Here is a 17,841-nt window from a genome sequence, read left to right on the forward strand (position 1 = left end):
AAAGTGGTGAGGCCCTGTGTGAACCTGGCTTTCCTTGTCCGCTCCACACCTCCATCACTGCAGGTTTTCCCCAAATTTTAAAAACCTACCCTCCCAGTGGCCTTGAGTCTAGGAATCCCCAAACTCTGGTGGGCTGACGTTGCGTGTCAAAAGTCAGCTCTGTGGTGCATGGTGCCTCTGAGATTCAGTTCAGTAAACTTTTCCTAGGCACCCACGTGTGCCTGGCATTGTAAGGGCACCAGGACATAAAAGGTGTGTTCGCTCTCCCCTTACAACCTCGGCGAGGAGGCGGAACAAGTCACCCAAACCAGCTGGAGGTAGGGAGAGTTGCCGGGGAGGGTGCCTCCGGCGGCTCAGAGGAGCCCCCACTGCCACCCGTCTCCCAGAGGCTGCGCCAGAGCCTCCGACCGGACCTGGAGGATTTCTGGCTCCTGCCGGCGGTCCTCAAACTTGCGGGATTACCCGAGGATGCGCGCGTGGCTCCTGGCGCAGCGGAGTCCCTCCCTCGAGGCCCCGGGCCCGCAGCCGCTCTGTCCGGCGCTGCCCACGAGGTGGGGCGGGAGCTGGCGCTCAGGGTGCTCGGGGCAGTTGCGGGCAGTTGCGCAAGTTGTGCCCGGGCAGCTATAAGAGGGGCGGGAAGGCATGGAGCCCCGGAGGAGTCGCGGAGCCGCTGCGAGGTAAGGCCCCAGGCGCTCTCCTTTCACCTTTGCGGGTCACCTCTCTCCACCCCACGTCAGCGCCCTGGGGAAACTGAGGCGGGCGACGGGCAGGGAGGAGGGCTTGGTTCTGGACCATGCTAGCTTTGCACAGAGTTCTCACCATAGGAAAGGTTACTGGGAGCGAGGGAGCACTGAATTCGGAGCTGGGCTGTGTCTGTGCCCACCGGGCAGGAATCTATGCGCAGGGAGCCAGAGAGCGTAGGGAAATGGTCAGAGCCACCAGCCCAGCCTCTGAGATGCTTTGGAAATTACCTTGAGCTCATCCCCAAAGATCAGGGTAGCTGGCTCCCACCTGAGGGTGCGCAATAAAGTTGAGGTTTTAGGGGATGCAGGGGTATCCAGTTTTTGAGCACTAGATATAACCTTGTTCTGTGGATAAGAATTCAGGCATTATTTTCAAGCATGTGGGGGGGGGGGGGCTCAGCTCTGAATGTGAGGGGTTATGTAAGGTAGAGGCCGGGGACCAGGATACCGATGAAGGATAGGAGGGTAGAAAAGGCGTCAGGAAGAAATTAAGTCTTCCAGAGAGACTGTGCTGGGTTTTACCACTTCTGGTCTCAAAGCTGTGTAAATGGCTTCCTCGTGACGGATAAAGCAGGGTTTCTGTGTGGCGACAGAACAGGTCATGGGCAAGGCCTGTTGCTCACATTCTCACTGTTACTATGTCCCTGGCCAAGACCACCAAATACACCTGTTGGCAGGGGGGGCCCAGATGAGCCCTGCCAGGCCCACCGATAGCCTCTGCCTTCGTCCGTGGCTTGATTTAGATTTCACTGTGGGTGTGGTTGCTTTTACACTCCGGTTTCTACAGCTTGAAGGTGCTGGCACCTTAGAAGAGTGACTCATGAATACAGTTAGATCTGAGTGCAACAAGTGGCCTGGTCATCATTGAGAATGGCAGCTTTGGAAAGACAAGATAACTGTTTTCTGCTGGAAGGATGGTCTTTGGGAGAGGTGGGGCAGTGGGCAGAAGCTTGGAGGAACACCACAAGAACATGACATCCCTTTGTAGGGACTGAGCTCCATTGTGTTTGTCCTGTGTGTATATATGCTTCCAAAGCGAGCACTGTGTTTGTTCTATAGAGTTCTGTGGTGGGTAGCAGTCCGCTGGGACTGGTGGGAGAGAGGGCACCCAATCTCTTTGGTCTGCAGGACCATGATTGCTCTCATTCTAATATACTCATGAACAGAAAAGCCAGGTTGACCGTGTCTCTGGTTTTGGTAGCGGGATAAGGCAAGAGAAAACGGTGCATGTTTTTAGGTTCTTTCCTTTTCAAGCATTTGAGGACATTGGGCTGAGGGGAATGAGTCCATGTTGGCCAAAGGAATCCTTCTCATATTTTGTACATATTATGCTCAGAAGAACTCTTCTTGGTATTTGGAGGAAATATTTTCCTCCCCCTCTGTTCCAGGAAATGGCTCCAAGCATCAAGGACAGAGCCAGGGAAATTGCAATTAATTCGGCCCATCAACCCCAGGCAGATGCCTGTCTTGTCTGAGTGGCCCATGCAGGGTGCGGAGGTGGCCAGTTGGGAGAGCTCTCCTCACAGAGCCTGGGCTCATGGTCCCTACTCCAGCCTAGATGTCACCCAGGTGTATGTGATGGTCAGGGAGAGAGAAAGGGTCCCAGGAGACAAAGTCCTTGTGTTGTGTGCATCCTCAAATAGCAGACATGTGATTAAAAAAAATCTAGGCAATTTCTCCTGCGATCAGTTCATCAGTAGCCCTGGTCCCCACCAGCAGTAGGATCCCAGCGGCGGCAGCTCTGTTTCTGGGCCTGCCAGCCAAAAGCCTTGGAATTCTTCTTTGTCCACACAGTTGTCTCAGAGAAATAGAAAGAGAGATTGTTTCTGCTTAGAAACAACACACCAGATCCCTGGGCCCACGGAAGCCTTTGCACTTACTTCACGCGTGACAATGGAAATGCCTTGCTTCTCAGCAAACTTCATTTTACAGTCTCTCCTGCTCAGTTTATCAGCTTCTGGGAAGCAAATCTGTGATCAGTGCCAGTGCCACCGTCTCATCCCATAGACTATTTCATTCCCAATTGTGTGCACATTGCATTTGTACTGTGGGGTGCCCAGGCCGGGGTGCCAAGGAAGAGGGGAGAAGCCACAGGGAAGACAGGAGGGCAGAGCAGAGGTCTCTGAGAAGGGCAGGGGCCCAGAGCACAGGAGCAGGAACCAGGATGATGAATGGAACCAAGACCGGGGGCACCTGAGACAACAGTCAAGATGGAGCACAATCCAGGAAGCCAAAGGGAATTGGGCCAACGTGGTCCTAGAGGACATATACAAGGGGCAGGAAGCTGACCAAGGTCCCAGTGGAAGGGAAACCTGGATGCTAAAGCATCTCCTGTCTTCATTAAGAAAGCTTTTAGGAATTTCTGCTGGGCCAAAGTGAATTCTGGGATGTGACATTAAGATGGCTCCTCCCAGTCATTCCCCCATTATTGGGTGTCAGCCAGGGGCCCCCGCCCAATTACTGACAAGTTAACCAGAGAAAACTTCTTTTCACTCTTTTCTGATGCCATGTATAAATTAGTTAGCATTAAGTTTGACCGCATTTACCAGAGACCCCAAATAACAGTGGCTTCACCAAGACAGAGGTTATGTCTCTTACTCAGTCCAAAGCCAGTGTGTCATCTCAGTTCCACCGAGTCCTCAGCGATCTGGGCTCCTCCAGCTCCCTACTCTCTATTCTTAAGGTCAGGCTGTAGTCCTCATGACCCAAGATGGCGCCCAAACGCTGGCTACTGCATCCACAGTTCAGACATCGGGATGGAGGAAGGGATAGCACACAGCATGAGAGCTGCCACATGGCAGCTCTTTGTATTGAATTGGCCATGACTTAGTCACATGGCCATACCTAGTTGGGAGAAGCTGGGAACTGTACTACTTATTCTGGATGGCCACATCCCTATCTAAACTTGGATGTCCTATTACTTGGGAAGAAGGGAAGACTAGATTAAAAACAACTAGCAGCCTCTGCAAAAAAGGGTTAGGCATACGGGTGTGTGTGTGTGTATGTGTGTGTTACGTGTTGTGTGTTAGTGGGCCAAATTCTCTCCATCACTTTGATCTCAGATGGACCTGTTACCATTTTTCCTGCAGCCCTCATGGAGGCCTAACCCTGGCCTCTCCTCTCAGGCAGACTTAGCTGCAGCTTCTCAATTCCACGTTTCAAGGAATGGCAGTTTGTTCTCAGCATCCACTGAAGCATATTAGCAGTGGTGATAGAGAGGGCTTGTAAACTGTTTTTCCATTAAGGTATTACAGGGTGGTCATTATGTGAGAACTACTAAAACCAGAGTTAATCTGGTAATAAATTCTCTTGGGAAGGAGGGGTTGTTAACACATAAATCCTAGAAAAGGATAGGATTCAATCTTGTACACGGTGGCAAGACTCAGAAATACCAGGCACCCTGTTGAGATAGCCCAGGGGAGGCAACAGGCCAAATGCTTGATTTGGGGTTGGCTACAGGTACAGGTAGTGTTGCTGAAGAATTTCAAGCCCTGCCCAGTAATTACACAATTCAAAAACAGCTGGTATTTAACATACACACACACACACACACACACCGGCAGGGGTGTTCCAAGTTCATGTCGTTTACCGTTTGAGCCAGGTGATGTTCTCAGTTCCATTTTACAGATCAGAACATATGCTTTAGGGAAGTTAAGTGTCTTTCCCAGAGACACACAGCTAACAAGAGCAGAGCCAGCAGCTGAAGTCTCAGGGTCTAACCACTACGCCATCCACCATTGCTAGGGTTTCGTGGGATCACACTGGGGGGTTAGCATCATTTAACTCTGTTCCACAAAGATTTGGTGGAAATGTTTATTCAGGTAATAAGTAGTTAATAGAAGATTGAACTTTTTAAGAGAGCAAACACAAAAACATCTGAAATGCTTTCCTCCCAAATTACCAAGTATTTTTTATATTTGAAGTTATATATAGCAGGGTACAATCTCATAACTTCATCCTAGAGCGGGATATTTGCTCCCAAATGCCATGGTCCCAGGATCTGCCTTTGGCTGAGTGTTGGGGTGATTTATAATTTGGATTTTACCTTGAAGGCTAGAGAAATGGGGGGAGGAGGGTAGAATGGGCCCCAGCCTTGAAGAATATGAATTCTGACCCTGCCACTTACCTGTTTGACTTTAGGCAAGTTGAATGCAGATCCTTGAGCCTCATTTTCCCCTTCTATAAAATTCAGATTAAAAAATAGCTTTATTCAAATATTATAAATAGTATATAAACAGACTGCTGATTCCTACTACATTGCCAAGCTATGAATTATAGTAATAATGCCACCTGTGGACAGAAAATGTCTTATCTGTTTTTATCAGGATCCAGATGAGGCAGAAAAAAAAAAAGCAGAGATTAACTTTTTTGCCATCTCCAGACCCTTTGTGCTAAAATTTATTTACATTTAATTATTATTTCAAGTTCATCCACATACACTTAGCATGGATCATTGGCCACAGGCTCACAAACATTTAACTTGATTACTTGTTGCCTCATTGCCTCATGTATCTCATTAAAACTTTGCAGCTTAATCAGGGATCAGCATATTGTTAATTTTGGAACTCAGGGTTCTGTGATGCTGAAAGTTTCCAGTATTCTGGGGGACCGTGTTATATAGTATCTCCTGCCTCTGTGCCTTTGCATCTGCTGCTTTCTTGGTGATTATGGAAACCACTTTCTACTCTTTCTCACTCCTGCTCAGTCTTTAATACCCAGCTCAGGTGACACCTCTTCCAGGAACCCCCACCACCCTTGACTCCTGTTGAACTTGTCCTTCTTACAAAGCTCTTTTTTCCTTAATTGGAATGGCCTGTTTACCTGTTTGTCTCTCTTACCAAACTGTAATCCACTTAAAGGTAGAGAACCTGTTGTTCACTGTTGTATCCTTGGGGCTGAGATCTGCCTGTGACATACTGTCAGACCTTCCATAAGTGCTGGTTGGACTTAGGCTCCCAGTGGGAGAGAGGGGAAGCAATAAAGCCAGTGACCAATGTCCTCAGCAGGCTGCAGTGAGAGCAACCGGAGGACAAGGAAATAATCTCTAATAATGGGGCAGTAATACAGCACATTTCACGATACCTTCACAGCGCTCTCAACACGCATGATCCAATTTGATCCTTATAAAAGCCTGAGGACAGGTATATTGCAGGGGATAAAAGGTGGAGTTTTTAGCAGTTATATGATTTGCCTCAAGTCTTACCACTGGTAAATGGCTTGATGTAAACCTGACTTTAAAAGTTTACTCTCTTCCCCAAATCAAACAATGAGATCACATCATCATCACCATGTCTGTTTGCTCGCACGCTGGCTTACTGCTCTGCAGTCTACAGCACACCTCCTCGTGGTTTTATTGACCAGGCCTTGCCTCTTCCTAAGGAAGTGCTTTTTATTAATGCATGTCTAGATAATGAATTATCCTTGACTCTGAATAAATGATAGCCAGGGCAGAAAGCAAATCTCATTTTTATCCACATCCAATAATGTGGTTGGGAACAGGACATATGGGTGATTTCTGAGCAGCAGCGACTTGCAATATGTGGTTCCTTTTGTTTTCAGGCCCAAGAAGCACATCTGGGAAGAAAAATGCATTGCGGACCCCTGTGCCGATTGCTGTGGCTTTGGCTCTGTCTGTTCTACGCGGAAGCTCTGCCCATCCAGAAAGTTCAGGGTGACACCAAAGCCCTCATCAAGACGATTGTCGCCAGGATCAATGACATTTCACACACGGTAGGCAGGGTCTGGGGCGACAGAATAGAACTGTGGCTGGCCTGTGGGGAAACTCGGACCTCAGAGGTTAGCAGAGGCCTGGGCAGTGACATGTAGGGGCCAAGGTGGCCTTGAATCTTTCTACTGTACCAACAGCTGCCTCCTCTCTTCTCCCATCAGTCTCCGCCTTTTTACTCTTCTTCTTCCCCGACTGGAATCCTAGTGCCTAGGACCAGAGGAAGCCGGAAATGTTGTGTGGCCCACTGGCTGGTGACCAGACCCCCAGGAGCACCGTCTGGGATCTCCATCAGATCTCTAGAATGTGCTTATCAGTAGGCATTCTTCCTAGTTGTAGCTAAGTCCTGACCCTTAGAAGGTCTCTCCCTTACTGCCAGTCCTGCCTGCCAAGATCACTCAAAAGAGCAAGTCTACCCTCTTTCAGATATAACCCTCTGAGTATCTGCAAACAGCTATCAATGTCCCTCGGGCCTTTGCTCAGGGACCCAAAGGCTTAGCCCTTCAGGCATTTCCCACTGCTCTTCTCATCTCTGGTTCCCAGCTGGAAAATCTTAGGCTAGTTCCTCAATGTCTTTAAGCCTTGGTTTCATCATCTAGATCAGGGGTCCCCAAACTATGGCCCGCGGGCCACATGCGGCCCCCTGAGGCCATTTATCCGGCCCCCGCCACACTTCCAGAAGGGACACCTCTTTCATTGGTGGTCAGTGAGAGGAGCATGCTGTGCTCCTGGAGTACTGTATGTGGCGGCGCCGCAAAGTGCGGCATCACTCACATACAGTACTACTTCCGGTGACGTGGGACACACACATCACGGCTCCAGAAGCGTGTCATATCACTTGTTATGGCTAGCAGTGACAAATATGGAACTGGACATTGACCATCTCATTAGCCAAAAGCAGGCTCATAGTTCCCATTGAAATACTGGTCAGTTTGTTGATTTAAATTTACTTGTTCTTTATTTTAAATATTGTATTTGTCCCCTTTTTGGGTTTTTTTACTTTAAAATAAGATATGTGCAGTGTGCATTGGGATTTGTTCATAGTTTTTTTTTATAGTCCGGCCCTCCAACAGTCTGAGGGACAGTAAACTGGCCCCCTGCGTAAAAAGTTTGGGGACCCCTGATCTAGATAATGGGACTCTCAAAATAGTCTTCATAAGGTCATTATGAGCTTAATTTAGAGAAAGCAAGTGACCTCCCACCCCCCACCCCTGCAGAAGCAGAACTAAATGTGCCCACATCAAAGGTGTGTGGTTGTGGTTTCTGATAGTCCCCAGCCTTATAAGCCTGCTCTTTGCCCTGTGTGGACTTCCATGTCTCCTGGTCACTGTGGATGTGTGACAGTGGCCTAGGGAAGGGAGAAGTCAGGTGACCAGAAGCAGAAACAACTCAAAGCTAGAAAAGAGTCTTGAGCATTTCACAGAGAGAAACCCTTACGCCTCCTGGCTTTCAAAACAGTCATTTGACAAAGCTGCACATGGTAGGTCCAGAGTGTCCCTCTTGTGTGCTGTAGGGAGTGTCATGGGCAGCTGGGAAGGGGAACCCCTCCTGGTAACCAGTTATTGGAGCAGAGGAGAGAGACTGAACACTCGCTGGGGACGGCCTAATGGCGTGAGGTCCGTGGGGGACCTGACTGGAAGGGAGGAATTTACTGAGGAGGAAGGGAATGAAGATGCCTGGGGAGGAGGGGATTAGGGAGGACTCCATTGCCTGGAGAAGAGACTTAACTCAATACAAAATAGGGCATCATGGCCGGTTCTACGGCAGAGGCCACTTGGTGAAAGAAATGACCTGCAAAGGTTGGTCTGGGAGTGAAGGGCAGGGTGGTTTGGGAAGGCTAAGAGGACAGAAGACTAGGAGGCCAGCTTAGCGGCTTGGCAGCCAACTGGACACAAGAGGTGAGGTCCTAGGCCAGGATGGTGCAGAAGGGGGAATGGAAGTAGCTGAGGGAAAAAACACTCCAAGGAGAGGCTTTAGGGCATGGACGTGTCTCCTGCCTCTCTGAGCTCTCACTCTCCCTCTTCCTCCTGCACAGCAGTTGGTCTCCTCCAAACAGAGGGTCACTGGTTTGGACTTCATTCCTGGGCTCCACCCAGTCCCGAGTTTGTCCAAGATGGAACAGACATTGGCGATCTACCAGCAAGTCCTCATCAATCTGCCTTCCAAAAATGTGATCCAAATATCTAATGACCTGGAGAACCTCCAGGAACTTCTCCACGTGCTGGCCTTCTCCAACAACTGCCCCCTTTCCCAGACCAGGGATCTGAAGAACTTGGAGGGCCTGGGTGGTGTTCTGGAGGCCTCAGTCTACTCCACAGAGGTCGTGGTCCTGAACAGGCTGCGGCAGTCTCTGCAGGGCATGCTACAGCAACTGGACTACAGCCCCAAGTGCTGAGGCCTGGGAGGCTTGGGGAGGGCCTCTGCGGACAGCTTTTATCCAGTCCTCCAGTCCCCTTTCTCTCTACTCCTCCAAGTCACCCTTCCGAAGGTCGCTTCTGCCTGGACTTGGCCATAGCCAACAGCCAGTTATTCAGGCTAAAGGATCCCCCAAAGCACAGGGCTGACAACATGAGTGGACCCGGCGTTGCATGAGTCAGGCTGGGTCTGCAGCTCAGCCTTGAGAAGTTCCAGGTTTTCAAATAAGTGAATAAATAACTAAAACCCAAACAAACAGCCCTGGCCAGGTAGCTCCGTTGGTTAGAGCGTCATCCTGATACGCCAAGGTTGTGGGTTCCATTCCTGGTCAGGGAATAGGCAAGAATCAACCAATGAATGCATAAATAAATGGAAGAGCAAACTGATGTTTCCCCCCCCCTTCTCAAATTGATCAATAAATAAAAAATATTTTTTAAAAACCCAAGCAAAGATATGCAACTCAATAATGGGCTCAACCAGATACGTAGGCCTGGTCTCATTGCAGGCACCGAGAGGTCACCTCTACTGTGCATTTGTATCAGAAATTTTTAACCCAAGTCCCAGTGTAGACTCGGGGGCTGGCCCATCCAAGGGGGTCACCTCCGTGGGTGATTTAAGGATCCTCCTCCCACAAAACATCTTGTTGATTGCACTGGATATTTTTTTTTTTTTTTCATTTTTCTAAAGCTGGAAACAGGGAGAGACAGTCAGACAGACTCCCGCATGCTCCCGACCGGGATTCATCTGGCACGCCCACCAGGGGCGACGCTCTGCCCACCAGGGGGCGATGCTCTGCCCCTCTGGGGCGTCGCCATGTTGCGACCAGAGCCACTCCAGCGCCTGAGGCAGAGGCCACAGAGCCATCCTCAGCGCCCGGGCCATCTTTGCTCCAATGGAGCCTTGGCTGCGGGAGGGGAAGAGAGAGACAGAGAGGAAAGCGCGGCGGAGGGGTGGAGAAGCAAATGGGCGCTTCTGTGTGCCCTGGCCGGGAATCGAACCCGGGTCCTCCGCACGCTAGGCCGACGCTCTACCGCTGAGCCAACCGGCCAGGGCCGATTGCACTGGATATTTAATGACATAATGACCCAGCACAGTGTCTAGTTCACAGAAGATGTGCATGAAGCTTCTTCCCTTCATCTCACAATTAGCAACAGACTTCAAATGTCAGTGACCCAGGACCAGAAGTATACGGGCACAAACTCACCTTCGGGTAGACGACAGAGGCCGAGTCCCTCCTGTGTGCCAGCTTAGGTAGGGAGGAAGGGAAGACCCGAGCAGGGGACAGTCAGATGTGGCTGGAACAGCCTAAGTGGGTCACTTGGCAGCTGGGGGAAGTGGCTGGCTTCTGTGTCAGTCAAGACTCCTTTGGTTGCCAGTGACAGAAAGTCAAGGCAAACCAAATAAACTATAAAAAGGAGAGAATGTTTTTGGCCCGTGTTGCTGAGAAGTCTAGGCCATGATCCATCTCTTACAACACATTCCTTTGCACTGATCCCCCGGGACCTAGACGGTGCCGGTGCCATGACCCACCCCAGTCCCTGCCTGCCTAGGTAACAGGCTTGGGGACAATGTGTTTGCTCCTTTGGTGGCCACCGGGGACTGTCTGAGTTGCCCTGTATCTGATCCGTTAGGAGCCTGAGAAGCCCCTGTCCTCCTCCTCCCAGCCCCAGGGGCTCAGGAGGCCAGTGCACAGTAATGGGTCTCCGAGAAAAGGCCTAGAGATGCCATGCCCTCCTCTGTGGGCTGCCTGCCAGGGCAGCGTGGGAGGGCACATCCTCAGAGTGTCCTTCCAGAGCCTTTTCCATCTCCAGGCCATTCTCTTGCATCCCCTGAGGCAGCAGCTCACACCTGCCGAACAGCTGGTGGAGTCTGGGGGCAGCACCTGGCCGTGTTCAACCTCCAGTGTCAGGACTTTTGGAGAATGTAGTGAGCAAAGCAGCAGGCCCACGCAGCAGGACCTTTCAGAAGACCCCATCCCAGATGCTTGCTGCACAACAGCATACAACCAAAAATAAGCATACGTCATTTTTCCAAAAGGACCGAGCTTTCAACCTCAGGACCTAAGGCTAGTGATGCTTGACTATGCAAATCCACGTGGGTTAAGTTTGCTGGTCTACTGTCATCCTCAGTCCTGAGAGGTCCTGGCCCTGGGAATTTACTTTCTCTGGCCTGCAGATGGGAGGTGAAGACGTAAAGACAGTAACAGAGCCCCCTGCCCCCGTCCCGGTGCCCAGCAATCACCGCCACCCCATCTCCCAGCCCAGAGGGTGCCTAACCCTTAGGCAAGTTATGTAACCTCTCTTTCCCTCAATTTATCATCTGTGCATGGGAGGAATAACATCACCTTCCTCGCAGGTCTTCAGAAGATTAAATGATAAAGTGTTTGGGAAGCTAATAGCCCAATGACTGATTTACAAAAAGCACTTAATAAATCATGTAGTTATTAATATTAATGAGTCAGGGAAGCAAAAGGAATGGGAATTGCTTAGTAGAGTCTGATGTCCTGGTCACGTCTGAGAGCAGCTGCAGCTGTGAGGTGCCATTCCCTGGCACAGCGCTCCTCGAACCTTTCCACCGTGATCCGTGGGGGCCCTCGCAGCCCACGGGGGGCAGCCTGGTAGTGAGGGGAGAGTGACACCCCTGGTGGTGCCGGTCTCAGCCAACCAGTGGGGATGAGGCTCTGTGAACACATGCCTCAGGCTTTCACCCTCTGTGGAGGCAATTCGGAGGCGCACTGTGCCCAGACTGAGCGCTGGATGCCTCCCCCAGTCACCACATCAACGAGGCCCTCTGGGTTGGCTCTTCCTCCTCGTCTGTCTCACTCACACCTTAGGATAACTGAATCGAGAAAAGATCAGGTTAACAAACGAGTCTTGGTTATTGAATATTTTCTTCGTAAGATGTCTTTATACAACAACGGAGCCTGATGTTGGCAGGTCTTCCCTCCCCTGAGCTCCCATAGGCCCTGTGCACGAGGTCAGAACACAGCATTTCTGTAGGGGTTTCACCACTGCACCCTGGGGTCCTGCCCTGGGCTGTGTGCCTCTGTGGGCAAGGCCACCCCCCCCACCATGTCTGGCCATAGTGTCTGGCACAGCACGGGCTCTCTGAGCAAAGGAATTGAGACGCTTGTATAACAAGCCCATTATTCACATGCAGGCAAATTCTGCAAAAATTAAAATAAAATTAAAAAGCCTGACAACAATCCTAACCCTTAAAGCTTAAACTTCTTATTAGAATTCTGCTCACTCTTCATTTTCTCAGCAAACTTCTTTTTGAGATCAAAGACCTAGGTCCCAACCAACTGTACAAAGACAACTCTGAGACAATGACAGAAATTTGAATATGGATTCTGTTTTAGGTTATGATAAGGAATTATTGTTAATTTGATTAGCTGTGGTGATGATATAGTGATTAATTATGTTTAAATGCTACCCTATTTATTAGAGATTCAGACTGAAGTAGGTTAGGGTACAATGAGATGATATCTAGAATTTGTCTTAAAATGCTTCAGGAAAATACATATATTAGATACGATTAGATAAACAAGATCAGCAAAAGTGTTGATAATTGTTAACCCTGGGTGACAGGCACACATCAGTTCATTATACCAGGCCCTCTACTTTTGGGTAAGATTTCCAGAATAAACATTTTGGGGGGAAGATTCCCTCGGCCTGGGTACTACTGCCTGGACATTCTGCATTCTTGAGAAGGAAGGAGTGGGGGGTGGGGTGGAAGGAGACTCGAATACAATGTAGAGCCAAGTTATATTTAACTCCACATTTGATTTCACTGCTTGGCAGATGTCCCAGGGCCTGGGGGGGATGGCAGACTGTCAGTGTGGGTGTGAAGTAGCGAACTTAAACAGAGATTTAGCAAATCAAACAAGGAGAGAGTGACAAGAGCCAGCTGCAAGATGTTGCAAAGGCAAGTCCCGCTGCTCGCTGCTCTGCTCGTAAGGAAAAGCTAAGGGAGCAAACTCGGGGCCTCGAGCTCGGCCTCATCCCTCTCGGCCTTGGGGTGCCCTGTGGAAGCTGCAGAATGCCCCTTCTCCCTCCCCAAGGGGAATCATGGTGTCCCCACTGCGGTGAGCCTTCCGTATTAAATCTATTGCATAGGAAGAGACGCCTCAGACAGGGAAATGGGATTCTTGTCTATTTTTTCCCATTTAAGCTATTGGAAGAAAAGTACTTTGCCCCTACCTTCAAAACCTTATCCCTGGAGCCAGCCAGTAAGACTTATTCCATTCCTCACTGGCTTACTTCATACTCCTCCTAAATCAGGAGCAGACCATTACCACCCACCCCCGAATACACACCCTTTACATCAGCTTCAGGGGCTTCAAAGAGTACAGAGCAGGGCAGGCCAAAGGACCCATTCATAGAGTGGGTTAGGCTTCCCCCTTGGGATAGGCCAAGCCCCTTGGCACTGGATGCTGCTGAACCTCAGACAGGACCTTCCTGTCAAAACCAAGGTTTCATCTCAGCTGGATGTCCCCCCCAAACTATCACAGACCAGAAAACCAACACTGAAGATAGCCCTCTCACCATTTTTGGACCATAATTCCTGAGGAAACGCCGACCCTCACTTCACCTTTTCTGTTTATAAAACGTGTGTCTTTATCTGAGAGAGAACTAGAAGGTGCAGTGTGAGTCATAGGAAGTAAGCTTCCCCTCAGTGGGCCCCCATCCTGGAAGGTATTGGAAGCCTCCAATACCTTCTTCACTTGGGCTTGGACCTTGCTTCTGACTCAAAAATCTAAACGTGGTCTTCACAACCCAATAATTATTTGGAGATCATGACAACAATCCAGGAAACCCCCCTCCATACTTCAGGATGGAAGGTCTTATGACCTTTCTACATTTGGAGTAGCAATGGAGGGTGTTTATTATTTATCCCTTGTATTGGCTGGTGGGAACAAGACTGGCTTGGAGGTCTCATTGCCCAAAGACTCATATTTGAGGCTTAGAACCTGAGCCTTTGAATTTGTAATACCTAGGCTGGGTATCTATTTATCTATTTATCCACACACTCATGGGTATAGATACATAAATATATAGATATAGATATCTTTACCCACCCCAGTTCTTCCCCAAATAGACACACACAGATTTCTAACTATCTTGTGTTTGCCATCCCATCCCCACATCTCCCCATCAGAGGGAATCATTCTCCATTCCTCAGCTCTGCTGCCTTTAACTCTAGCTTTATTCTCAGGTGATAGCCAAAGTGACCACCAGAAACTCCAAGCTTCTACCTTCATCTCGGCAACTCCCCAGGAAAGGCAACTTCTCAATTGTTTCAGCAAAAGTCCCAGGGCTGACTTTCATTGGCTTGGCTTAGATCGCATACTTCTTGCTGAACCAATCACTGTGGCTAGGAGGATGCAGTGCTCTGATTGGTCAGAAACTGGGGAAGGAATAAGAATAGGTAAGAGATAGTTTCCCAGGGGAAAAAGGGCTCCCAATGAAAGAAGGCAGCAACAGATGACCCTGCCTCATACAGGTACTCTGCCTGGCAAATAGCACCCTCTACAAAGTGGGCCATGTCCCAGGGAATCACTGTGGAAGTCCTGAGAGCTCAGCAGGACAGACTAAAGAAAGGGGAAGTGACCCAGCCCTGGGGCATTCTGGGAAATCTGCTCTGTGTTGACCCCAAACCTCTCACTGGGGTTTTAAAAGATTAGAGCACCTTCTCAGCAATGTCTAAGATGAATGGGACAGGGCACATCAAAGCCTGCACGGGCCAGAAGAAAAAGGACCCAGCCATTTTACTCTGCCTTCCCCAGCCTGAGTGAAGGCTTTCCTGGATGATCAGCTTATGTGCTGCTAGGAGATTTCTATTCTAGAAGCTTCTGCCAGGTGGCAGAGAAAAATCGCAAATGCCAGAAACTCATCTGTTTGAAAGAAGATTTTATCCCATAGGAGAAAAACCCAATCATTCCTTCTCCCAGTTGGAATATCTGCAGTTACCCACTTCTCATAAACGGAAAAAGAATGCCAGGAGTAATCAAACGACTTCATTCAAGGAGCCCAGTGCAGCCCAGCACCAATCTCTTTGAAAAGCCCCATATGGAAAGATATAAATTCAATTTGTCTTGTCTAGGAGGAAAATGAGTTTTAAATATGTCAAATCAAACATATGTTATGTATAGACTTTAGTGATCCAGAAAAATGCCTTGAGGAAAAGAATTACTCTGAAAATTGTAAGTATTTAAGTTGTCAAAGAACTGGGAATGTATGCCATAATCCGAGCATGGAAATCCACACTCACTCACATGTCCCAGACTGGGCCCCGAAGAACCCACTGGCTGAGATAGAGCCCTGGTTCCTCAGGGCCAGCCCAGGTGGCGTCCTTCAGTGACACCTCCTGACTGCCTCCCAGGACCTGTGACTTCAACATCTTCCTGCTGGGCTCCATTGCCAAGGCCCGAAGAACTCAGGTCTGCCCCGTGGAGCCACCCTGGCTGGGTAAGACGGTGGGGGAGAGAGTGAAAAAGGGGCCTCGTTCCCACTGGTTTCCCGAGCCCGATAGACACTGATGCTATTTAAAAGGCACTTTGCTAACCCTGAAGGCACTGGTTGTTCTCTTTGAAGACTTGGGGGAAACAGACTTCAGGGACTAGAATTTTTTTTTTTAATTTATTGATTTTGGTGAGAATGGAAAAGATAAAGAAAGAGAGAGAGAAACAGGAACACCAAGCTGGTCCTGTATGTGCCCTGACTGGGGATTGAACTGACAACATCTGCGCTTCGGAATGATGTTCTAAACAACTGAGCCACCTGGCCAGGGCAGGGACTGGAGTTCTAATACTAACTCTGCCAGTAGCTGGCTAGTGCCAAGGGTCTTGGATAAGTCTCTTCCCCATTGCTAGTTCTTAGTTGGTAGTACAAAGACTTGGATTTAAATAACATCCACAGGCCTGACCTGTGCTGGCGCAGTGGATAAAGCGTCGACCTGGAAATGCTGAGGTCGTCAGTTCGAAACCCTGGGCTTGCCTGGTCAAGGCACATATGGGAGTTGATGCTTCCAGCTCCTCCCCTACCCCTTCTCTCTCTCTGTCTCTCCTCTCTTTCTCCCTGTCTCTCCCTCCCCTCTCTAAAATGAATAAATAAATAATAATAATAAAGAAATTAAATGACATCCACAATAAATGAATTCACTGAATATTAAATAAATAATTAAATAAAGAACATCCAGGATCTCTTTCAATTCTATCGTTAAGAGTTTTTTCATTTTGTTCTCTCTTTTTTTTAAGGGTCTATAGAGCATTGTGGGTAAGAGCACAGGCTTTCAAATCAATCTGCATAGGTTTGAATTTCAGTTTTACTACTTTCTAACTATGACTTTGAGCAAGTAACTTAACCTTTCTGTGCTTCCATTTTCACTCCTGGAAAATGAAGATAATAGTATCTATCTGATTACCTTGTGAAAAGGTTAGCAAAGGCTTTGAGTGAGTCCTGACACATAGCTATTATTTACTGAGCAATTACTATGTGCCCCACTCTGAACTAAGCCTAGTAGACACAAAAATGAGCCAGAATGCCATGGTGGTTGCTTTCCAGAATACTATTGTCCCCTAGAAAAATGTGGCTCAGGAAGTCCCTCTCTTTTATTTAAATTTAGAAATTAAATTTAATGGAATGCCACTGATCAGTAAGAGTACATAGGTTTCAGGTGAACATCTCTATAGCATTTGAACTATTGATTGCATTGTGTGCCCATCACCCAAAGTCAGATCATTTTCTGTCACGGTATATTTGTCCGTCTTTACTGAAGCCATTCTTTTATGTCTCTAAGGGTGGGGTGACTTCTGGCATTCTGCCTTTGGCATAGGGTCAGGCATGGACCAAGTCCCCTGCAAGTTATGGAAGAACACATCAGCTGCCTGACATTTCAATTGTTTTCCTTCCCTGCTTCTTTATTGCTCTTTTGCTCCCAATTAATCCTGAAATCTAACTTCAAAGCTAATAAAAATAAAAACTGCAAAAGAACCTTTGCTCCCCCTCCTTCACCCCCCCCCTCTAGTTTTCTCCCCAGTCTCCTCTTATTCCTATTGCCTCACTTGGCCTCACAAGCACGCTCCACTTGCCCTGTTTGGGGAGCTAGGAGATCCCTTGGTGCCTCTCTGCCCTCCTAAGAACACACTCTGGCCTTGCTCTTCCTAGAACCCAGCCCTGCCAGAATCTCCTTGCTTAGTGAGGACACTGGCTGTGGGAACATTCAGCTTTGTTTTCCCAGGGGGCAGGTGGAGGCGGTGGCCAGAGGGATTGCTCAGGTCCTGCACAGTCAGCGGGAAAGGTAATAATGATTCATTTGGGCACTGCTAAATGCAGATGTGTCCCCAGCCCAGGAGAGAGGACAAGCAGCTGCTGTCTCAGGGGCCAGCTGCAGCCCGCAAGGGGGCCCAGGAACAAGAAGGGGGCCCTGGCCCAGAACAGGCAACCCCTTGGTCTCATGCAGCGTCTTGGAGGTCTGGAGCCAACCTGCCCAGCGCTGCCAGCCAGGAGGGCTGGTTGATGGATGCCTTTAATAGACATGTTAGAAAGCTGGCAGGCCAAGTGTTTACACCCAAATGCACACTGGCTGTTTAAGGAATTCCCAAATCCCTCGCTGGAGCCTAGATTATGAAAAACATTTCTAGAGGAATCCTGTGGCCTCCTTTATCAATATCCTCAACCTTCAGCTGCCCGGGGCTGGGAGGATGGGGGAAGGGCAGCCCTTTGGCCGATTCCAGCGGGTTCTGGGGCAGGACAATTACATTCTGGCACGTGAAGAGCTGCGGTAAAGATAACTGGCAAACATTTCCTGAGTGCTCACTCTGTGCCAGGCACTGTGCTAGGCCCAGGAGAAACGAAAGCCATTAGGAGAAAATAGAGGAGCTCATAGACAGTGGGCAGACTGCTGCACAGAGCGGAGAGGAGGCTCCCAGGGCTGTGGGAAACACACAAAGGTGAC

At 49.0% G+C, this 17,841-nt stretch overlaps 1 protein-coding gene across 2 annotated transcripts; it reads left to right on the forward strand.

The window, feature by feature from the left end:
- Positions 1–657: 657 nt before the first annotated feature.
- Positions 658–9,265, forward strand: LEP (leptin). Of its 2 annotated transcripts, none has more exons than XM_066366155.1 (3): positions 658–677; positions 6,303–6,473; positions 8,504–9,265. In XM_066366155.1, the coding sequence occupies exons 2-3, from the start codon at positions 6,330–6,332 to the stop codon at positions 8,861–8,863; spliced, it is 504 nt and encodes a 167-aa protein (XP_066222252.1). In that variant the 5' UTR covers positions 658–677; positions 6,303–6,329; the 3' UTR covers positions 8,864–9,265. The 2 variants fall into 2 exon arrangements, with proteins under 2 accessions (XP_066222252.1, XP_066222253.1); XM_066366156.1 differs by having other exon boundaries at positions 8,507–9,265.
- Positions 9,266–17,841: the final 8,576 nt, after the last annotated feature.

Source organism: Saccopteryx leptura, chromosome 2 (assembly GCF_036850995.1).
Source record: "Saccopteryx leptura isolate mSacLep1 chromosome 2, mSacLep1_pri_phased_curated, whole genome shotgun sequence".
Taxonomy (NCBI): Eukaryota; Metazoa; Chordata; class Mammalia; order Chiroptera; family Emballonuridae; genus Saccopteryx; species Saccopteryx leptura.

Coding starts and splice junctions, on each gene's coding strand:
- LEP (XM_066366155.1), top strand. CDS start 6,330: ATGCATTGCGGACCCCTGTGCCGATTGCTGTGGCTTTGGCTCTGTCTG. Junction 6,474..8,503: donor TCAATGACATTTCACACACG/GTAGGCAGGGTC, acceptor CCTCCTGCACAG/CAGTTGGTCTCCTCCAAACA.